Raw genomic sequence first — 22499 nt, 5'->3', positions numbered from 1 at the left:
CGCCTGCTCTTGTTGTCTCCCCTGGTTCCCCGGGGGTCATCTCAGCTGGGTCTCAGTTGGCCCCTGGGGCACAGTGCTGAGCCACTCTCCCCACCCCACCACCAACCCTGGGGGACCCTTCACTGCTCCAGCCTCAGCTCCTCCCTCACTCTTTCCTCTGTTCAGCAACAACTTCTGTTTTCTCTTTAGTCATCTGTCTCTGCTCACCCTAAGTTGCCATCTCTTCATCTCTTTGACTGCTCTCAACTCAGTGAACCATCTCTTTGTCTTCTCTTGCAAACAGCTATCTTCTGAGCAGCCTTCCCTACCTGTCTGCTGACAGCCCATCTCACCCAGAGGGTGAGAGCCCAGACATCAGATGCTGGATGGAAGGAAATAATTCTCAGCTGCAGAGACGGCCAGCTTCCCCCACCCCACAGTCTCACAGGGCTATTTGGTTGGCCATTCAGCAACAGTTTGGCCTCAAGCTCCTCTTCTGACCCCTTTCACAGGTGGCTCTGCCATGATGGTGCTGCCTCAGCCAATCAGCCACGTGTCTCACATAAGCCAGGCTCATCCCATTTAGACCGTGAACCCCATAGGATAGGCCCCTCTCTCTGGAGCAGTAGTACCACCCCTTCTCTTGCAGCAGGGTTTAGAGCAGAGTCTGGAACCAGACAGATTTGCATCTGCAACTCGCCACTCACTAACTGTGACTGGGGGCGAGTTACTTAATTCTCCCGGTCCCTCAGTTTCCCGTATCTGTAAAATAGGGATAGTGATACCTGCCTCGCAGAAAGGGCATGAGGATAGGAAAAAAAGAATGTAGGTGGAAGATCTGACGCCCAGTAATTGATAACGTCTTCATTTTTTCCTTCATTTTTTTCCCTTCATCCTTCACTGCAGTCTTTCATCTTAAAATAAACATTCTCCATATGAATTCTAATATCCATTGCCAAAACCCTCCCAAACCACTCTTCCTGGAGTGCCCCTCTCTGGAGGCCCCCTTTGCACACACTCTGGGCTCAGTCCTTGTTGCCAGGTAGGTGGACAAGATCATGGTATGTCTGTGCTCAGTCTCTGGGATGCGTCAACATGCCCTGGTTCTCATTTATCAGCATGTCCTTTAGAGAGAAGCTCATTTGTGTTTCCTTGTTTGTTAATGTATCTGAGTTCACTGAGCATCTTCTAGAACCTCCAAAAGACCCTTTGGTCACACACCAGGTTATTTTTCTCCTGGGAGCTGGAGAGATAGTTGTTTGTGAGCTGTCCCTCTGCGCCACCTGCTGGCTGGGCCTGGAAATACACCTTCAACACCTTTAGTCCAGGTAAGAAATGCATCCATCCTGCCCCTCTTCCCTTCACTTTCTTAAACCTCCTCTGGGGAGGTGACCTCTGCCTGTTTCCCCTACCCAAGCTAGTTTCCTAGCAAGGCAGGACTCTAAAAAGTCAAGCTTATGAGACTCTGCAAAGACTCTGAGGTGGCTATCCTCTGTCCGTTTAACTACAATCCTGTAAGGTCCTAAAAGGCTCTCTTGTCTGTCCTTCCCTCCCCTGATGCCACCCCCCACTCCCCGGCAGCCAATACTGCCTGTCCCCTGCCCTTCTCTGACATTGTGATCGAGGTAGTCTGCACACACACACACCCACGTGTCCCCCAAACCAGAGAACCTGGCTCTGTGCTTATTCCAGGCCCTGTCCCTGGGCCATTCTCTCTCCTGCTGTCACTCGAGCCACTTATGGTCAAGTCTCTCTAGCAGTCCCAGCCTGACACCCAGAATTTCCTCCAAGTATCTGGATCTTCCTTTATTCAGAGTGTCCCCCCTGCTCCTCTGGGTGATGGTTGTAGGCTGGGCACCCCTCGGCAGTGTAGGTGTAATCCATGCGTCTTCCTGATGGCCTGAGGGCAAAAGCAGCAAGGCATCTGCAGGACAGCAAAGAGGCAAGAAGGCAGTCTTAGCTCATCTCAGCTACTCAGGGCCTTTTGGCAGAACCTGCCTGTCCCTGCAGCCAGCATCCCCTTCTGGTGCTCTGCTGTCCACAGTTCCCTCCACCTGTCGGGCAGGGCAGGATCTGTATCAGAGCGTGGTATGGTTCCAGGGGCAGTAGAACTGCCCCTCCTTCCCCAGCCGTGACCCCTCCCAGCTCTCTTAGAAGATACCACAAAGCATATTTACCCCTGAGGCCTATACAACAGGGCTTTTTTCCCCAAACCATACCCCTGTCTTTCTCCTCTGTGTCCCCTCCCCCAGCCCAGGAGGGAGAAAAGCCCTGCCAGCCCTGGGCCTGGGAGGAGCAACTGCCACCAAACACCCCCACCTCCCACCCTCTTTCTTGGCTCCTTCTCCTCAGGCCTCGGCCCTCAGGGGAGAGGGGAGACGGTACATTGTAAATTGTCTCCACGTGAACAGTCAAGAGCACAGAAGAGATCTATGTATACATTGAAAACTCCCATTTTCCAGAGCCAAACCATGACCTGGCCATTTAACTTTTGATCACACTGGTCTTGGCCTCTGAATGTCCCAGCCAGGGAATGTGGGTCAGGTGTCCATGAGGAGGAGGCAGAAGAAAGGTGAGATTAAGTTGGGAGGCAGTCCTGGAAAACTCCACCTGTATTTTCAGGGGAGAGTTCCTGAAAGGAAGAAGCATGAAAATGGAAGTGAAGAAAGAAAATATGTTCACACAGTCCTCTAGGAAAACCATTCCCAGGAAGGTAGAGGCTGAGTGAGATGGTTGAACTTAGCTGCCCAGCATCTGCTGCAGCATCTTCCCAGAGGCCCCAGGGCGGGTGCCAGGAGGAGCAGCACAGCCAGAGAGGAGGGACATGAAAGGAGGCTTCACTTTCTGCCTTGACAGTCTACCTCCCCCACCTTTATGCCCCAGTCAGAGGGTTGGCCTGATCGGGCCCACAGAAGGACCCCAAAGCCAGGCTTCCAGACCCTCTCTGCCCTTTCTGCCCTTCCTCCCTGCTGGAGAATGATCTAGGCTGGGCTGTGGAGCCTCCAGCTCCTTGTGGTCAATTCTGGCTCATTGCTGACACTCAAAGATTTAAATACGGCAAGATGGATAAAGACAGATGTGGCCCAGCCACAACTCTCAAGGGGCTCTAAGACAGGAAAAGATGAGAACCCTAAAGATGGGCTAAAATCTCAGGACTATCCAATTCTGAAGTACATGCTCTTAATTGTCTCTGTTATCTATTGGCTGTGTGACCTTGGGTAAGTCTCTTAACCTCTCTGAGCATAGATTTTCTCATTGATTGAAGGTTTAGACTAGGGGTAATGGTTTTCAAACTTTCCCAGCCATATTATCCTTTCTTTCAGTGAGATCTTACGGGAACCCAACATAACTGTTTATTGAACAGTCCTAGTTTGATGGGATGCAAACATGACCAGCTTTACCTTTCTTCCAACCACTGCTTTCAAACGTCTCCACTGAGCTTCCCTTCCTATTTCTTAGTGCCACCTCAGGCAGCCCTTGGTCCTGTTAGCTGTTTGAAAGTCTAACCCATCTGTTTCAGTTTGAAACTTCACTCTGATGTCCAGTATGGAGCCCACATCCTCCCATTCTCCGTTTCTCTATTATCTTGGGTTTAAGGATCCGCAAGGTGGAGCACAGGGTCTGCGTTTTTCTGGCTCCTCCCCAACACTCTTCTGTGCCTCCATCTTCAGTTGGGGCAGGGGGTAGAAAAGGGGGCAGTCTCTTTACTGCCTTAGCAGCTTTGGTCCTCCTGGGCTGTCAGTGCCCTTGGTCCTTCAAGTGTCCAGACAACACCTGCTTGGGGGCCTCTAGGACCCTTCCCACCTGGTGCTGTAAGGTCTCCAGCAGTCAGGCCTTTGAGACAGAGTTCTGGGTCTCCAGTAGGCTGCCTTCCTTGGTGCTCATTTGGCCCATGGGAGACCCACCCATTCTTGCTCCAGCCAGCATTCTTGCCCTGCACCTGGAGGCTAGCTGACCCAATCTGTTGTGCCCTCTCTTCTGCTGCAGCAGGCAAGAGGGCGAATAAGCAAGAAGGTACCCAGTTGGGGAACGTTAGGTCTGCTTCTGCCTCTCATGGGCACCTGACAATACAGCACGTGGCTTCACTGGAGGCCCCTCACTTGGCTTGGGCAAGGGCCGGGAGCATCCCGCTCTCCACAGGGAAGTGCAAGGAGGTGAAAGTCGTAGGCCTTCCCTGTGGCAGTGACTCCTTAGGTGGTGGTTTGCCACCCCTGCAGCACATTAGAGTGCATGAAAAGCTTATTAAGAGATACCAATGTGCTGACACCACTCCAGGCCAGTTAACTCAGCATCTTGAGGATGGGTCTTGGGCATATAGTGTTAAAGCTCCTGAGATGATTGAAACAAGCAATGTCCTCCTTCAGCAAATCCCTGCCAGATGACGGGGCAGGAGCAGTTAGTCCTGCACCATGACCCAGGAGGGTCTGGGTCTCCCTTTAATTTCCATATTGTTATTTCTGCATTGTTTCTAACTTCTTTTGTGGAGGTACTGGGATTGAAGCCAGGACCTCATGCATGCTAAGCATGTGCTGTACCACTGAGCTATACCCATCCCCTGGGTCTCCCTTTAGAAGGTGGTAGGGGAGACTTAGGGCCTGGTGCCCTTAGCTTTGGGGTTTTAGACACAATTGGAAGGTACCAGAAGAGCTTCCATACCACATCGTAGTACAAATGTTTTCCAAACCTGTCTTAGAAGCAGAGCCCTTTCTTCGTTTGAAATCTGGCCAGAGCCCATGTGTACCACAGTTGGAGTTGGAGTATCTGGCTGAAGCAGGAGTGGGGGCCTAGAGCTGGGAAGTGAGCAGTACCAGAAAGCTGGAGATGGGGTACTGGGAATGGAGCCAGAGACCTGGGCAGGGTCTAAGGGAAGCAGGCAAGGTGGGTACCCACAGCAGGTGGAAAGAGGGCTGGGAGAGGCACAGGGCATAGGAGAAAGGAACCATACTCAGGTGGGGCCTGCTGACTTCCCAGTTCTGCAGAGTAGCCACCCCTGGGTCTGAACCCCCAGCCAGGTGTGCTCCTCCCATGTGCCCCTGAGCAGGGGGAAGAAGAGAGGCCGTGGCCTCAGGACCAGCAGCTGCCACCCCTGCCAGGGCTGCACGAGGAAGGGCAGGAGGAGAAATCCAGTGCAGATGAGAGGCCAGCCACAGAGCCCCTCTTCAAGGTCCTGGACACGCCTCTGAGTGAGGGCGACGAGCCTACAACACTACCAGCCCCGCGGGACCACGCGCACAGTGTGCAGATGGAGGGCTACCTGGGCCGCAAGCATGACCTGGAGGGGCCCAACAAGAAGGCATCCAACAGGTGTGCGGGGGAGGGGCCGCAGGGCACGAAGGGAGGGTGGGCAGCTCCCCGGGACTCCACCAACAGATCCTGGGCAGCATGAGTATGTTTGGGGGTGAGGGTGCCCCTGCCTCTGGTCTGAGAGCTCCGGGGCACCCTCTGGGCCGGCCCAGAGGCTACTTGGCTTGATGGGAAAAGCCTGTCTTTAGTTCCGGTCCTGAGTTCAAATCCTATAACCTCGTACAAGTGATTTACTCAGGCTCTCACTTGTAAAATGGGGCTGAAGATGGTAGCAGGCCTCTTCCGTGCAGATGCCTTGCCTGGTGCAGAGCAGGAACTCAGTGAACACTAGCTGCTTACTGAGGGCCGGGTAACAGGTAGGTCTTGGTACTAACAACACATCCTTGACCAAGTCCCACTTTTTACCCAATCTGGGCCTCAGTTTCCCCAGTGGTAAAACAGGAGAGGAGGAGTTGACTTAAATGCCTTTCTAGAGGTTCCTCCCAGTAACTAAATGACCCTGAGGAGTTGTCAGAGGCTCTGCCCCTTCCTGACCCTGCGGCAGTCATGCCCTTGGGTGTGGTCTATCCAGGGATGCCGCTACCCAAGGTCTCTGGGGGCCTCTGCCATCAGGCAGCAGTTCAGGGTCCCAGAGAAACAGGGCAGCATCAGGAGGTTGAAACCAGCTTCCTCCTCTTCCTTCTCCCTCCCTCGGTTCCAGGGCCAACTGGCAGCACACAGAGAGAGCGAGCCTAACTAGGGGACCCACCAAAGCTAATTCAAGTTCCAAAAATGAATTTGGGGGACAACCACCCTGAAGAGCTTTACTGCTTATGTGGAAAGTCTGCAGGAAAGGGGGAAACTAGCATTTACTAAGTACCTACTACGTGCCGGGCGTTATGTCAGGACTGATCAAATCTTCATAACCACCCTGTGATACTGAGGTTTCCATTTTCCAGATGTGGAAATGGTCTCAGAGAGGCTAAGTCACTTGTCCAAGGCAGGATTTTACTCCAAGACCAGCTCCTCCTTAGCAACTGCCTTACTTGGGCTACAAGCTCAAAGAAGGTGGTGAGGGCCAGAGGAAAGACCCCAGAGCTGGTGTCAGAATCTGGGCTTCGTGGAATGGCTCTGTAGCCAGCCTTGTATGGGTCAAGTAGTCTCTTCAACCTTCCTCCCTATGTGCCCTGCTGGTTCTCCATCTTTCTGCTCTCCAGAGGGAGGGAGAAGGGCAGAAGAGGAGGAAAAAGAGCTTAATGTTTCTCAGCGCTCATTACTGTGAAAGTGCAAAATGTTCTCCATTTGTCAGAAAAGGAGCTCAAGGACTTGCGCTTATGAGCTTACCATTCTCACCAAACATGACCAGTTGAGATGAGCCTTGATTTGCAAAAATACGTTTCTTTAAAAAGTGCTAGTATAATATCTTGGGCATGTATCATCAAAACAAAATATTACCACCACCCAAACAAAACCCTGCTCTGTTCACTTTACAGTTCTGTAGCGAGAATCAAACATGCTGGTGGCTATGGAAATGCTTTGTTTACATGGTTGGTCTTAGACTCAATAATTTTATGTCTAGAAATATATCTCAAGACAAGATCAGAGTTACAGGCAAAGATTTACGCATAAGAATGTTTATCATTTTGCTATTTAAACTGTGGATAAATTTTCTGGTATTAAAAGGTCCACGAATAAAGGAATTATTATATGATAGGATATCATATAGCTATTCAAAATTATTTTTAAGACATACTTGAGAATATGGGGAAATACTCTTGATAAAGTATTAAACTAAAAAGTAGGACATCAAATTGAATGTACAATATAATCCAATTTTAGCTGTGAATAAAAAAGACTAGAAGGAAATACATAAAATGTTAACAATAATTAGCTTTTAGTAGTGGAATTACATGCAAATGATATTTATTTCCAATTTTTTTAACAGTAAAATGTGTTACTATTTATCAGGGCAAAATTTGTGTAATAAAGAAAAAAGCTTAAGGAACTAATTACAGAGATGCTGTATCAGGACTGTAGGTGACCTGCCTCTCTGCATCTTTGCAGGTCTTGGAACAACCTGTACTGTGTGCTCAGGAACAGCGAGCTGACCTTCTATAAAGATGCCAAGAACCTGGCTCTGGGGGTGCCCTACCACGGGGAAGAGCCCCTGGCCCTGAGACACGCCATCTGTGAGATTGCTGCCAACTACAAGAAGAAGAAACACGTCTTCAAGCTGAGGTGAGGCCCCTCCTGACCACTGTCCCTTCCCTGCTGGCTCGATTTGGCAGTAAGTGAATGGACAGAGGCCCACTGTTTGTGACCAGCTCCAGGCCTGAGTTGCCCCTCAGGGATTTTTCAATCAAAGAGGCTGGTGGTCCTGACTTTTGCCTCTCTCAGAAGGTGCTGCGCTGCCTGACGGGGTTCTGGTCATGGGAAGGCTCAGGGGGCTGTGGGATCAGAGCCTACCCTCTGCCCAGGCAGAGGGCTCCAGAGGTGGCCACGTGGCAGGAAACCCTTTGTCCTCCTAGGCTGAGCAATGGGAGCGAGTGGCTCTTCCACGGCAAGGATGAGGTAAGTGCAGGGCCTCCTAGCCCAGACCCCCGCCCACAAAGGGGCAGGTGGAAGAGACCCAAGCCACCTGACCTCAAGGCTTCCTCAGAAGGGGTTGTCCTAGGGGCACCCCGTGCTTTGCAGGACCTAACCCTCCCACCCTGCAGGAGGAGATGCTGTCCTGGCTGCAGGGCGTGAGCACCGCCATCAATGAGTCCCAGAGCATCCGTGTCAAGGCACAGAGCCTGCCCCTGCCCTCCAGCACCGGCCCCGACGCCAGCCTGGGCAAGAAAGAGAAGGAGAAGAGATTCAGCTTCTTCCCCAAAAAGAAGTAGCCTCTTGGCCGCCCCGCGGATGAAGCCGGCTCATCGGTACATGGGGGCCGAGCGCCCCCCTCAGCCACCCTGGCCGGGCTGGGGCGCCGTCGGCCTTGAGCTCGGCCGGGTCCTCCTCCCGCCTGCGCCCGGCCGCCCGCTGCCTGCCGCCTGCCTGCTCCGAGCCGCCGGGCCGGGTCCGGGCCTCCGCTGCACTGCAATAGCTGCCTTCGTCCGCCCGGCCCGACGTCTGCCTCCGCGCCCTCCGCCGCCCCGCAGCCCCGGCGCCCAGCTGAGGGCGAGCGCGGGCTCCCGGGACAGGGCTCCCAGCTCCGCCCGCCCACGGGGCCTCCGGGCCTGGGAGCAGGAACGGTTTTCCAAGGCCCACGCCCTCCTCTCCCAGCCCCCTCCCCCTGCGCCGTTCCCGCACAAGCTGGAGAAGGCTGGCGGGGTTCCTTAGACTCTGCCCACTCCCAAAGCAAGTCTTGCTTGGGGTCACCTCCCACTTGGTCGCAGCCAGGGAAGGGGAAAGGGAAGAGGACGCTAGAAATGCCTGATGTTCCCCTTAGGGGCGTGAGGAAGGAGCTTTCATATAGCTCTGGGCCAGGGGCCGCTGGGGGATGAGGGGACACAGCCTCCTCCCCACTGGGCTTCTCACCTCAGGGGCCACTGCAGCCCCTCCCCCCGCCTCCTCCCACCAAAAGTGGGACGGGGTTCCTCCAAGGTCAATGGGTTCTAAGGGCAAGGGGCCTCCCGCTGCCACCACAGCACTTGTAGGGAGGATCGGTAAGCTCTCAAGCCAGCCCCGTCTTTTTAAACTAGTTAGTTTAGGGCTCAGGCGGGAAGGAGGCAGACAGGTCTCCACACTACCTGAGGCTCTGCCTCTCCAATCTGGGACCCTCCCCTACTCCCAGTAGCTGCCAAACCAGCAATATCCCACTCAGACCCAGGGCCCCTTAGGGAGACAGTGCAGGTCCCAAGCTACGTGATGGACAAACACCTCAGCACCTGGCATAGAGCATCCCAAAGCCAAATACCCAATGTGTCCTATCTGCAGCTGGTACCATCTGAGGGTGCTGGCTGGACTGACAGCAAAGCTCATGACCTGTCATCCTGGGGTGGCAAATGTGGCCACATCTGGGTATTGCCACCCATGTAACCACCCCCAGACAGCTGGGACAAATGCTGAGGCCAGAGCCATGAAGGTATGGCACCCTTTGCTCAGCTCGCCCAAAGGTCCTGGCCTTGAGCCTTGGATGGGGGGTTACATGGGTACCTAACCCCCTACCCCAGGCACAGCCAAACGGGGCCCTGTAACCTCTATCCCCAGGGATAGCCTTCCCCGTGCTCTAAGGTCAGATTTCTGTAGGGAAGATTCCACTGGCTCCATAAGGATTTTCTCCACCACTCTCTGAAAGCAATACAGCTCCAGCCCAGCATCTTAACTGGGGCAAGATCCAAAAGAGGGGTCAAGTTGCGGGAGCAGGCACCTTCTCTGGGCAGACCACAAAGGTCCCTGGGCCTGCAGTTGCTGTTTCCATCACCTTCCCCATGGGAAAGAGCCTTAGCACACTGAGATGATCCCCCGGAAGTGGGTGAGGCTCAGGTAAAAGCCGCAGGCGTAGGCATCCAGAGTTACGAGGCCTCCTCAGGAGCGCTTAGCATTCGAGATCACCACCACCGTCTCAGGGGAAGGCCGTTTCAGCAGATGAGAACCACAGGAGGGAAGTTCTCTGATGGAGCCTGGCAGGTGGTCCCACCTCTGAAGCCAAGGGTCTTCATTTGGCCTCTCTGCATCTAACTACATGGCCCTCTGTGCATCCACAGGGAACCTAATCTATCCCACTCACCAGCCTCCTTCTACACCTAGGGAAACCAAGGCAAGAGGCGGTGAGGTGATGACACTCACCTGGCAGTAAAGGCCTCTGGTGATCCGAGGGCATGTCCTGCTCCAGGGCAGATAGCATGTTCCTTGCTGAAGAGCAGATGGTGGCGAGTTTCCCTCAACTGTTTCCATGGGCCAGTCTTTAGGGAGCCAAAAGACTAGGGGCCACCCTCTCCCCTCCACATGTGCCAAAGCAGCACCTAAAGTGAGGAATTTCAGCAGGCAATTCCACAGCCCCAGTAATGAACGGGCCCCAAAGAAGAGCTAGGATTTCCCGGCCCCCAGACTGGGCAGCCAGTTGCATGTGACCCACATCAACTGCCAGTCCCTCCCACATCCCTCCCGTATCACATAGGCCCCAAGACAACCAACTGGACTGAAACTGCAGGCACCCAGCTCTGGGACTCCGTGCCGTGTTGGGGGCTAAGCTCCTGGTGCCCTGGCAAGATTTCTTTTTTTCCTGCTTACATTTTCTACTTTGCAGTCTTTTCTTTAACAGTATCCCAAAACTAAGTTGACACAGCTCCAGTCCACACCAGCATACCAGGCTTCCTCCCCAGGGCAGTTTAGAGGAAGCTCTTTCCGGGCATGGTCAGACGGTCCTCCTTCCCTCTCTCCTTCCCCTTTGTCCCCTGGCCTCAACTGACTGAGGGGGGGGAGGGGGCACCCTCGGGCTTCCCTCCCACTAGTAGCACTCATGACAGGAGGCCTGTCGGTGGCTCATCTTCCCCGCCACACCAGTCCTCCTTCCTGCCCATCGGAGAGCAGAGTCCCCAAGGCTGATCCTGGCTCTCACAGCTCCCTTCAGTGGGAGGGGGCAGAGATCCAGAGGACCCCGTGGCTCAGTTCCTTGGATAAGCAAGCTCAGGGAGGATGCAAGGGAGGAGGTGGCTGCAGAGGACTGCACCCCTGATGGGCAGACCATGCAAACTGGGGCTGGCCCTGGGGTCAGCTGGGCCTTGTCCTCCACCTGCTCAAACGTGCTTCCACCAGAGGAAACCCATTTACTAGTTTTTCTAATAAATCAATAATGCTCCTAATTTCTCTGTTTCTATTTGACTGCCTTACTTCTCTTTGAACTGGGCCAAAGGGGGCTGGCTGAGTGAGGCAGGAACTTGTGTCCACAGGACCACCATGGACACAGAGGGACAGCCGAATTCTCTGGCTTGTTCCTGGAGTCTCATGGGGAACAACTCTGCCAGCACCCAGGTCCTGTGCTTCACCTGAGACCCTGAGGAAAGCTCACTCGTTCATGCTATTCATCCATCTCAAGGGCCTGCTGTTTTCCCCATGGAGCTCAGGACAGAGGTCTCAGTCTTCAATGAACATCAGAATCCACATGCCTGGGGTTCATCTCCAGGGGGGCAGTTTCAATTGGCCTGGGTGGATGAAACCCAGGCATCAGCATTTTCCAAAAAGTCCCCTCCCCTGATGATTCTAACGGGCAGCTGGTAAGAACCACTGAGCTAGTCTGAGGGCCCCAGGCATACCTGGGGAAGGTGTTTGCTGCTACTTCCCAGGCCTCACACTTCGAAGAGTCTGAGAGTTTGAGAAGCAACAACTCATCCATCTCCTTCCATTTGTAGAGGAGGACAAAGCAAGCGTTTAGGTGACCCAGCTAGTTAAACACAGGGTTGGGTCTCCTGACTCCCACTCCAGTGTTTGTGGCTACTCATTCATACCAGAGATTTGCCTTGTAGGAGCCAGCTCTCTCCTCAGTGTCGGTACAAGTGGCCACAGACTATTCAGGGCAGCTGACAGAGCAGCTGGACTAGCCCTGCTCTGCCTGCTCTGCTCAGGAAAGGCCTCCATTTGCCTCTGATCTTCCCGTGGCCTCATGAGACTCAGCAGACCCACCTTCAGGCTAAGTCTGCCCTCCTAGATCAGAAGACTCACAGGGCCCTGGCCTGTAGGAACACCTGCAGGAGAGCTCTACCACCTGGCCCTGCAGCCCCACCCCTCCCAGGCCCCAGCCAGAAGAAGCAAGGCAAAGCAAGGCAAAACAAGGCTGGTCCACCGAGGAAAGGGGGCAAAAAACCCAGTTAGAAATAGGAAGGCATTCCTACCCCTTTTGAATCAAAGACATTTTTGAGGAAGGGATGAAGACTGAGCGTTCATCCCAGAAAAAATGCACTTGCCTTCCTCACCCAATACTGGAACCCATCAAAGACATCTCTAGGTTCCAAGTTTAGAATCCATGCCTCCTAGGAAATGTCTCCTGGAAACTAGAGAAGGAGAAAAAAATAAAAGGCACCAGACATGGAAACGTCTGCCTGTTAGAAAAATGTTCCTCCACCACCACCACCCCTTTCAATCCAACTTTGGCCCTTGGGGAAAAGAGCTAAAGGCTAGCATGGAGCCCCCGACCCCACCCCAGACAGGACGCCAGACTATGAGCAAACATAAGTCCATGGCAGTAGAAGTAGCAGAGAGCAAGTTCCCTCCCACACATCCTGCTGCCCCAGCTTCCCTGCACCAGCACCTGGTGCCATGTGCTTCATGAGCATGGATGCAAAGGAGTGAGTGTGGAAGCAACAAGCCCACGCCCCGCCCCCCTAAGACAGGCCCTGGGCACAATCTCACCTTAACCCAGCCAGACCCCAGGAAGGAGGCCACACACAGGTCGGTTGGTCAGCAGTGGTTATTACACCATTGGCAAATAATGAAATGTGTATACATTAGCGACAACCACAGGGGCCAGCGAGGCAACCCACAGAAGTACCTGAATGGAGTCCACGACATTCTTCCCAGGCAGGGACTCAACAACAGAACACACACACAGGCGAGCACACTAACACACCACAGGATGGAAAGCAATAAATTATGGGCCTCATTCCTGCCTGGATCCTAAGAAAAGGCACAGTTGAAGAGCAAAGCCTCCCCAGGCCACCTTCCCGTGTGTCCCATGGTCAGGCCCTCAGTCTGGCTGGCCTGAGCAGGGCTTGCTCTCCCTGGGAAGAAGTGAGCTGAAATATTTGGCTTCTTACCAGAGAAGAACTATATACAAGGGAAGTGGCTACACTGGCCTCAGAGGGAAAAAGGGCTTGTCTGGGCCTGTGGAAAGTCACCGGCATGTTCACAGCAGATGAAGACACTTGCTAGGTACACCAGGGCACTCTCCCAGGGGCGGCCTTTCTGAGGGCCCCGGGCAGGGCTCAGGTGAGCAGGGAGCCCTGGCTACGGGCAAGGATGCCAAAGTTCCTCATCCCCCAGCACGGCTGCTCCCTCCTCCAGGACTCAGAGTCAACCTACGGAGTTCAAGGCTTGGAATCTCTCTCTCAGGCTCCTCACTCTACCCTGCTGGCTTGGGTCCGCAGGGTCCCTGGGACCCTCTTCCTTAGGCCGATTCTCTGCAGATTCCTGGAACTTCTGACCCTGCCTCTGCCCCTCCACAGCTGCTGGTGAGCTTGGTCCCTGCCTGCTGGTTGCCTCCAGTCCCACAGCCGGGCTGGGCCGCGGCCCCTTCTCCATGACAATCACTCGCCGGTTGTCCTCCAGGGTGAGGTCTGCGGTGACATACAGGGCCTCCTCCCCATCCGACCCCCTTGAGGGTGGCCCCCCCAGAGGCTGGGGCTGAGCGGCCTCTGGGCCCACTGGGCCCCTCTTGGCTTTCAGGCTGCAGCAACGGCCCACTCTGCCTGACAGAGGCGGCTCCATCATGTTCTCCGGCAGCGAGCGGCTCCGGTTGACGGGCAGGCTGCGGGGCCGGCCGCCCTTGGCCTGGAGCGCCTCATCATGGGAGGTGTACTTGGAGCAGAGCTCCCGCACGTCGGGCCAATTGAAGGTCTCCATGTCAAAGGGGCTTCGGGGGGAGGGCCAGGACCCAGGCGCGGTGGTCTTCGGGCTAGCAGCTGAGGGGCTGAAGGAGAAATGTCGTGGCGACGTCTCCTGGGCAGAGCCGGACTTGGGCGGGCTGTGCTCCAGGGCCGTGGGCTGCTCATGGTTGAAGAGAGACAGCACCAGCTTCCTCTTACCTGTGAGGAGAGAGGGGCTGCCTGCATCACTGTGGGAAGCGAGGGGAGGATGGGAAGACTCTGAACTGGCTTCAACTGCCCTTCCGGGCAAGGCTGATTGTCGGGGTTTAGGGTGTAACAGAAGAAAAATCTCATTTACCACCCACGACCCCCTTATGAGAGAGAAATGGGAAGAATGAAAAAAGGCAGGGACGAAGGATGGGTGTCAAAGGAAGAGACGACAGCTTCTGCTGTCCTGAAAAAGAAAGGACCATAGCCCCATTTCCTACAAAGGTCTCTGCTCCACAGAAAGGTCTTGGAGCAGCTCTAAGGCTCACCCCAGCCCTCTTTTTTGGCAGAGGTTCTTTAAGGGTCACTTTCCCAGAAGCCACCTGGCTTCTAAAAGGCCCTCCAGTCCCAGACTTGCGGGAAGGGCCCCTGCCCCACCCGCATTATCATACCTTGGCCAGTTGCTGGTGCTTCAGCCTCCTCCTGCAGGTGGGGGATGGTGGGAGCCACCTTTTCCCACTGCAGCAATGGCCTGGCTGCCACTGACTTGCTCTTGATCCGGAGGCTGTACTGGCGGGCCAGCTGGTAGACTTTGTTCTTGACTCGCTCACTTACAGGGCCGTCCATCACATGGGAAAGCTGCAAGATGCGGGGGTGTAGTGGGGTCACCAGCTCCCCCTGGGCACTGCTGCTCAGCTCCTTCACCAGCTCCTTCAACTCCCGGGCCAGGTGGGCCGGGCTGGGGTGCTCAGTGGGGGAGGCACTGTCTGGCGAGGCAGCAGTCGACTCCTCAGTGATGGCCCCCAGCTCATGTTCCTCCAGGATGAAGAGGGGCTCATGCAGGTCAAAGCCATTGGCCTGGCCTTGGACTGGCCCCTTCGGAGGGCTCCCCTTGGGAGATTCCATTCCCTCCCAGATCTTCACAATTTCCGAAGACGGGCGGAACTCAGCATCTGTGATGGGAGCTGAGTCTCCAGCACCCGCCTGGCCTGGTCCTGGGAGGTCAAAGAGAGCCCACGAGGCTGCCCGGGAGCCCCCTTGTCTCTTATGCCCCAGCGGAGCCACGGGCACTGGGTCTGGCCTGGGAAGGCTGTTAATCCTGGAGACTGAGTTTCTCACCAGCCCTTTAGGGATGAAAGAGAGGCTCTCCCGGCGCCTGACGCTAAAGCCTGCGTCCTGGTGCTCTGCATTTTCGTAGTAGCTCTTGATTTTGTCTAGCAACAGCCGGTCTCGGGAAGAAAGCTTCGATTCCTTCTTACAGGAAGACCTGTCTGGCTCCGCTGGGTAGACTGGGCTTGGGGATTCTGCCCCATTGGCAGAAGGTTCACTCTCTGCAGCCACCCCCACACTGGTGTCCACTTCTACAGGGAGCTGAGAGCCAGGGTCTGTGGTGCTGCCATGTGGGGCCGGGCCTTTCTCGCTGTCCACTAGGCTGAGCACACTGTTGCTCCGGCTGGTCAGCCTTGGGGTCCCGAATCCACTGGACCTGCCGTCCTCCTGTGCCAGGCTGCTCCGCCGAGAAAAGCTGCTGACAAACCGCTCGGCAATGACGCTGGCCTGGTCCAGCACGGAGGGCGGTAGGAGGCTCTCAGGCTCGTGGGAGACCTCTATCTCCTCTTCCTCATCTTCACTGCTCAGGGCCTTAGGGTCCTCTGTGCTCTCAGCCACCATGAAGTCCACCATGTCACCTGGGGGGTCCAGCCCCAGCAGCAGCTGGTGGGCATCAAGCTCCATTTCCAGGACTTCTGGAGCCTCTGTGTCTGTGTCCTCGGTGCTGGGACCTTCCACGGCAGCAAACACCTCCTGCTCCGTCCCAGACTCAGGGTCTGGCTCAACCTAGGACAGCACAAAGGCTCCTATGAGCCAAAAACCTCCCTCAAGGGACCCGAGGAGGGGTAGGGTGCAAGGCGAGCACGGCCTGCTCAAAGCCTACTGAGCAGGGGCTGCAGTTTACGACCAAAGGCAATCAAAACAAGCGCGACTCAAGAAGGGGCAGCAAGGAGGTCCCTAAGGAGAGGAACGTGATGATGTCCCTTAGTCACTCTGCAGTTGGGATGCTAGGCCCATGTCCTCAAACCCAAGGAAAATTCTAGGAACACAGATGGGATAGAGTGGTGGTACCTCTCCAACATGGGGTCAGAGACACAGCACCAGGACACTTTCTGGTGGTAAGGCAGCTCCTTCCAGCCCTAGAGGCTCCCCACATGGGGTGGTCCTGGGTTGAGACCCAGGCCTGAGTAACATGAAAGGCCATTCCAACTTCCTGAGGGGCCGGGGCCTCCCGTGTGGGTCAGTGTTCAGAGGGCAAGAGGACCATGTGCTGGAATCCTGCCAGAGGGTAAAGGTGGGAATTTGCCTCCTACTAGCCAGCCTTCACCCATGCACGACCCGGCCTGAGCCCAGCAGATGGCGGGAACAGAAGCGAATTTGACAGCTCCCTCTTGACCACCTCGAAGGTCATTTGAATCATAAGGCTGGCCATGGCAGCTTTCCAGAAGGGTTTTCAGGGGAAAGATAAGACACCACTATAGTCTGAGGAATCAGACCTGATTCCAATCATTCTAGTCTAGGATGTGCAGAGTGGGACCCAGGAGCTGGGGCCTCTAGCCACACGTAGCTTCTGGGCACCTGAAACGCGGCTAGTCCAGGTTGCAAAAACTTCATACCACCGAAGTACAGAATACCTTCTTTATAGCCTTTAATACTGACTGCATGTTGAAATGAAGTGGGGGTGGTGGGAAGGAGAGTGCAGGCTTCCCAGTCACAGATCCAAGTCTAATATGAGCTCTGCCCCTCAGAAGCTGCCCAATGGTAGGCATGTCACTTAACCTCTTGGAACCCCTTTCTCCCTGGGAGAGCTGGTGCAGGGAATAGAAGAAATAAAACGCCAGACGTGTAGGAGGTGTCCACTAGATATCAATACCCTACTCCTCTGCCGGGTGGGGCAGGCATGACTTAAACGTCTGGCACGCGGGCAGGGTATTATGCTCTATGCAAGGAGACCTGGCCAAGGGGACCTAAGATCTGGTCATTTCCACTAACTGTGCCCCTTGGTAAGAGACTGCATCTGTCCAAAGGAAGAAACACCTTTTTCTAATTCATAGTAAGAGGCTGTCTGTCATCAAGCCATGCGCCCATAGGCCAGACAGGCTTCCTGAGGATGTGAAGTCCTGGGGAATGGGGACTCCCTGTCCCCATGGGCCCAACGAAAGAACCCAAGCCTGAAAGCCCCACCTGCAGACCTGGAGGTCTGGGCTCAGGCATTTGCGCACCATCCCCCTTCCGCCTGCTGCCCACTCACCTCCGGCAGGGAAGAGACTGACTCAAAGCTCATGCACTTCTCAGAGGTGGGTGGAGACCGGCTGCCGGGCCTTCTGCAGCTCTTGGGGCCTTCAGAATCCCTGCGCCCCTTCCCCTGCAGCAAGCAGAGGGCAGTCATTAGCTCCCAGACAATTGGGAGCTGGTCCCTTCTGCGTCCCAACCCTGGCAGCACCCCCTGAGCCCCAGGGGGGCTGGGCTGCATTGAGATCCAGCCTTTGACCTGAGTCATTCCAGAATCAGCCTGAACTACCAGGTCTGAAGACTCAGAAACCCCTGCCAGGCATGCAACCCTGCTGTGTGCCAGCTTCTCCCCTTCCCCACACTCCCACCCCATTAGTCATGCTCATAGAGTAGTATGCTGGTTAGCACCCAGTACTGGAACAGCGCATGCCAGGGGCTCACCAGGGCATGACAGCGAGCGAGGGGTTAAGAAGTGCTGATGACAGGAGTAAAGGAACAAGGACAGAGGGGTGGAAGGGTAGGGGAGGGGACTCTCGGATGGGCATGCACGTGCCAGGGGACATGCAAGGAGGAGGGGAGATCAAAGAGACACCTCACCATAGCGCCCCGGGAGAAAAGGAAAGCGTTGGCCCGATAGTGCCAGCAGTGGAGGGCGGCCAGCAGGGAGCTGGCAAAGTCGGCTACCTGCTCCGCCACTGCCAGGCTCTCCTCCTCCTCCTCCTCCTCCTCCTGCTCCTCCTCCTCCTCCTCCGAGCCTGGGGGCTCTGGCCCGGCCCCCTTCTCGCTGCCTTCATGCCCTTCCAGGTCCTCCAGAGAGACCTGAAAGGCCTGCTCTTCCTCCTCCTCCTCCTCCACCACCTCTTCCTCCTCCTGCTCCTGCCCAGCAGCCCCTTCAGCCTCCGACTGCAGGCCCCACGCGCAGGGGTGCTGCCCGAAGTCCAGGAGCGAGCCAGCAAGGCCCTCATGCTGTTCAGAGCACAAGTCCCCCTCATGACAGGCCTCTGGGCAGCCCCCCTCCTCCTGCAGCAGCTGGGGCCGGGAGGCTTCACAGAGAAAGCCACATCTAGACAGCCAAACCCTGGGCTCCACGGGGCTCCAAGGAGGAGTGAGGGGTTCTCAAGGTCAGAAGCTGGGACTGGGGCCAGGTCAGGAACTCAGGACGCAGACAGGCCTCCTTGCCCCAGAGAGAGGGCAAAATGAGAGGATCCAGGCAGGGCCAGCCACCACCAGGGAGCCACTCCAGGAAAAGGGTACAGAAGGGTCCCCAGAGCAAGGGCCACGGCTTATTCATCTCCACGACCCTCATGACAGAGCCTGGTGCACAGTAGGTGCTTGACAGGTTTGTTGAACAAATGAAGATGATAGGGGCTGACCCGGGCAGTGCCCCCACAACCCGTCCAGCCAGTCCCCTCTGCCCCTGGCCTTACCTTCATTCCTGCTCTGGCTGCTCCACCACCACCAGGTCCCCACACACGGCGAGCAGGAGGGAAGAGGGAGGGGAGATCAGCAGGCAGGAGGAGACCCCTTTACAGAGGCTCCAGGCCAGAGCTCCCTGGGAAAGGCCTCATGGGGGCTCCTGCTCCCAGAACCCTCACCCAGTCTCCAGGCTTTCAAAGGAATGACTGACAGAACAGGAGCCAAGGATGCAGACCAGCATGGTCACTCACTCCTGTCATCACCCAAGGACAAGGAGACGGGGTGCAAAGCGTTGGGGGGTGGGGAGCTCATGCCCCTTCCCCAGACAGCAAGGAGCGAGGCCCACATCCAGGGAGAGACAGAGGTAGAATCCCCTCTGAACTGTCCTCAACACCCTCACCCTGCTGGTCACCTACTTCACCTTCCTGCCCCCGCCCTAGAGCTCACCTTAAAGGGACCCACTGTCCACCCTTCACGCACTCACCTTTCTCGCTGAGTTGCCTGGGCAGGTGTCTGGACGGCTCTGAGGAGGAGAGCGAACAGGCAGAGTCAGCACAGGCCTGAAACAGCCGTGCCTGGCCCTGGTCCCGTGCTCGCAGCGCCACCAGCCCATCACCAGCTCAAAGTCCACGCCAGTAGGCCCCACATGGCCCTAAGGCCTAGGCCTCTCTCATCCAGCCCTGGGAAACTGCTGTGACCGCCAGCCCCCAGGTGCAGCACTGCCCATCACCCCTGCATTAGCACAGCCACCCAGGGCCCTCAGTTCTGGAGCCATAGCCCCATGCTGCCCTCTTCAAAACCACTAGCCTCTCTTGAAGGCCCTGGCTCCACCTCAAGCCCCACCTTCCCTGCACGGAGCACATCAGCGCCTTAGCTACACCCAATGCCAAGCCCCTTCACAGCACCCTGGCTGGAAAGCAGAGGTCACACCCGACTTCCTACGGCCCTTAGGGCCTGGCGCCTCGAAGCCTCGCTGCCGGATGGGCAGTGTTGCCCGGCTGTACGGGGGCTGACCAGGCTCTGAGGACAGAATACAAAACATATTCATTAGGCTGATGGTGTCACCACCTGGCACCACAGCCTTCCTGGGGACAGACCTGAGACAGAGAGGCAGGGATAAGAGGACATGTCTCAAGAAACTTCTCCCCAGAGCCTTGCCCTTAGCCTATCTGTTCTCGACCAACTGCAGTAAGTGGGAGGCCCGCTAGAAACCTGGAGCCAGAAAGAGAGTCTACAGAGGTCTCCCGGCTGTTCCTGGACAGGAGCGCATACTGAAGAACATTTCTTTTCCACTGAAATGTGCATGGGCACACACACTCTGTCTGCACTCATGCAAGTAGACAAATTGTTTCCATAGCGGAAAATACAAAATGTCTATTCTTTCATTTTAACGCTTGTAGTCAAGAATTTTTAATTAGTGACAAATGATGACAACAGCACCTTACTTATCCATATAGTGTACTTATCTGCCCGTTCCAGCCCACTGGAAGTGGGAAGCAGAAAAGGCCCAAAGGCGGTCAGAGCAGATGGCTGAGAGCAGGCACTAAAGATGCACAGTGGTCCGAGTCCTCCCTCTCAGCGACCTCCTGGCCTGCCTTACACACAGTTCTCACACATTTCAATCAGTTAATTTCTAACGGAAGAGGGAAGAAGAAAGGGCTACTACAGAAAAACACACTATGATTGATGAGAAGGAACACTCTTCAGTGGAAAGATGGACACAACACCTCAGTGCCGGCTGTCTCTCTGGCAACCCGCAGCCCCACCTCCCCCAGAGGCCCCGGGGAATCAGGCTGCTCACACACCACAAAGACACTGCTGCTGCACCGACTCCAGAAAGGGAAAAGTTCAACTGAGTCAGCCTCCTCTACTTTAAAAGGCTCAAGAGTATGAAGCACGTTTTAGAGAGACGTCTATTTCATAACGGTTAAAACTAAAATACGAAAACAAACAATATCCAACTGTTCAGTGTTTATTAAAATCTCAGCCTTGTGGAAACTTGCGCTCTGAAACTGTTTATGTCCTAAGTGCCCTGCTTGCCGCAGGGTGAATGCTGAAGCTGACCGGTGGTATCACCACCACCACCACCACCACCACCACCGTCACTTACTGAACACTTCCACGTGTCAGAAACTTCCAATTCGAAGCCATGGCAAGTTAAGGGGGAATGCTAGAGGGACGGGAGAATTACAGGAGAAAGAAAGGAAAGGGAAACAAGAGGGCCAGAGACTCAGGAAGTAACATCCCAAATTTGAGGTTTCTAACACATGGCACCGTAGAACTTTTGCAACCATGACAAGTTTGCTGAGGAGAAACACCAAACAAAACAAAAACACAAAAACCTTCCAGAGGCCGCCCAGCTCCGTCTTCCAGAAGACCAAAGCCTCCACGTCAACCCACACGGTTGTTCAGGGGACTCGTGGGTCATGCCAATCAAACCCAACTGTGGGCATCCCAGCCAGGACACAGCTCCCATCACTCCTGAATCTTCCTCTCTAGGGGTCTCTGGGACAGTTCTCACCCCAACTCCCACCTTGTGTGCATGTTTGGCAGGTGCCTAGCCAAAGCCAAATCCATCCCTGGGCCCTGGACTGAAGGGGAGGGTAAAAACCAACATAGAAAACACATACACTCATCACCACGAGAGCCGAGAATAAAAGCAAAGTTTTTGCTTTTCAATAGACGATTCATTCTAATATCTCCAAGTACATAGGAGCAAGCCTAGTCATGGAAGGAAACCCGGGAGAGGAAAACAGAACATTTTCCAGAGGCCCAAAGTAAATATTTCCTGTCTGCATTTGGTGCCACTTGAAGTCTAATTCGTTTTCCCAACGACCTGCCTCTGCTCTGTTCCAGAACTGAGCTGAGGACCATCCATGACGTCCAAATATTACTCTGGCTGACTCCCAGTGTTTCCAGTGGCAAAGGAGGGAGGTTTGGATCACAGGGGAGCTAAAAAGGGGTGGCTGGAACAAGTATTCCTTGGGCCTTGGAAAAGGCGGGCTGACCAGCCCTGGATGAGCAGGAAGGGCCCAGAGGTGCCTGGTGGAGGGCAGGATGCTCCTGACACATCCAGACCCTCCCTCCTGGGGAGGTGAGAGCCAGCCCCAAATGCTGCTAAAGGTTCCCCCCACCCCGGCCCCCGGTCACGGGTCCTGTGAAGAGGCCTCACTGCCCACGCAGCCCTGCCTTACCAGACTGCCGGCGCCCCTGGTTCACATGGGCGGACACTTCGTCCTGGGAGGCCTTCTTCAGGCGCTCTGGGCTGTGCCGGTACCGATTGGGGTCTGCACCCAAGAGAGACAATCAGGTTTTGGGGTTACCACTGGCCTTAGTGTGGTCTCTGCCCACTGCCAACAACACCTCTGCTGCTTTGCCCAGCTCCAGGGGCCAGAAGCTTCCAGAACTCCCTCCTCTTCTGTCCTCTTCCACCTGGAAGCACCAGGCAGAGTCCCACCCATCAGCAGCACTGAGCCCCTAATCTTGCAGCTGATCCCCAACCTTGACAAAAGGAGCCTCCCCATCCTCCCTGCTCCCTGGGATGTAGTATCAGGCAAAGCTTCCCCGGGATACAGTCTGACCTAGAGATGTGCACCATTCGGGACAAAGCAGGCAGAAAGGGTGCACTTACAATAGGAATCCATTTCCAAGATGGCTTCTTTGGCCTGGAAGGGAAGGAAACCCACCTAGTTACCACCGTGCTATGTGCTATTTCTCCCTCAGCCCACAAACTCACTCTTGCTACACCGGGACACCTCACGGTGCTGCACTGAGGCCCACGGCATCTGCTGGCCTGACCCCATTGTCCAGGAGAGCCAACATCGGGAA

At 55.3% G+C, this 22499-nt stretch overlaps 2 protein-coding genes across 10 annotated transcripts in view; one reads left to right on the top strand and one right to left on the bottom strand.

Annotated features, from left to right (window-relative positions):
• Positions 1 to 11051, top strand: part of SPTB (spectrin beta, erythrocytic) — a 114422-nt gene extending 103371 nt beyond the window's left edge. Inside the window, exons 33-36 of one of the 2 annotated variants that reach the window (XR_004320747.1) lie at positions 5021 to 5283; positions 7327 to 7500; positions 7660 to 7833; positions 7980 to 8085. Coding sequence is in view for 1 of the 2 variants with exons in the window: in XM_032482187.1 (XP_032338078.1) it covers positions 5021 to 5283; positions 7327 to 7500; positions 7791 to 7833; positions 7980 to 8147 (648 nt within the window). In the remaining variant the exon portion in view is untranslated. Of the gene's footprint in view, positions 1 to 5020; positions 5284 to 7326; positions 7501 to 7659; positions 7834 to 7979 lie in introns of both variants that reach the window. The other variant, XM_032482187.1, reaches the window with a different exon arrangement.
• Positions 11052 to 12634: 1583 nt separating this feature from the next.
• PLEKHG3 (pleckstrin homology and RhoGEF domain containing G3) overlaps positions 12635 to 22499 on the bottom strand; it is a 39542-nt gene continuing 29677 nt past the window's right edge. For 4 of the 8 annotated variants that reach the window (XM_032482188.1, XM_032482189.1, XM_032482190.1 and 1 more), the window contains 9 exons: positions 22303 to 22336; positions 21866 to 21958; positions 19602 to 19691; positions 19156 to 19194; positions 18683 to 18699; positions 17853 to 18221; positions 17275 to 17388; positions 14426 to 15809; positions 12635 to 13985 (listed from right to left, as the gene is read on the bottom strand). In XM_032482188.1, the coding sequence (XP_032338079.1) occupies positions 13255 to 13985; positions 14426 to 15809; positions 17275 to 17388; positions 17853 to 18221; positions 18683 to 18699; positions 19156 to 19194; positions 19602 to 19691; positions 21866 to 21958; positions 22303 to 22336 (2871 nt within the window). In that variant the 3' untranslated portion in view covers positions 12635 to 13254. The remainder of the gene's footprint in view (positions 13986 to 14425; positions 15810 to 17274; positions 17389 to 17852; positions 18222 to 18682; positions 18700 to 19155; positions 19195 to 19601; positions 19692 to 21865; positions 21959 to 22302; positions 22337 to 22499) is intronic. The other 4 variants (XM_032482191.1, XM_032482193.1, XM_032482192.1 and 1 more) reach the window with 4 other exon arrangements.

The sequence above is a fragment of the Camelus ferus genome, chromosome 6 (genome assembly GCF_009834535.1).
Source record: "Camelus ferus isolate YT-003-E chromosome 6, BCGSAC_Cfer_1.0, whole genome shotgun sequence".
Lineage (NCBI taxonomy): Eukaryota > Metazoa > Chordata > Mammalia > Artiodactyla > Camelidae > Camelus > Camelus ferus.
The sequence above is the reverse complement of the archived record's forward strand: the minus strand, read 5'-3'. Positions and strand labels throughout refer to the sequence as shown.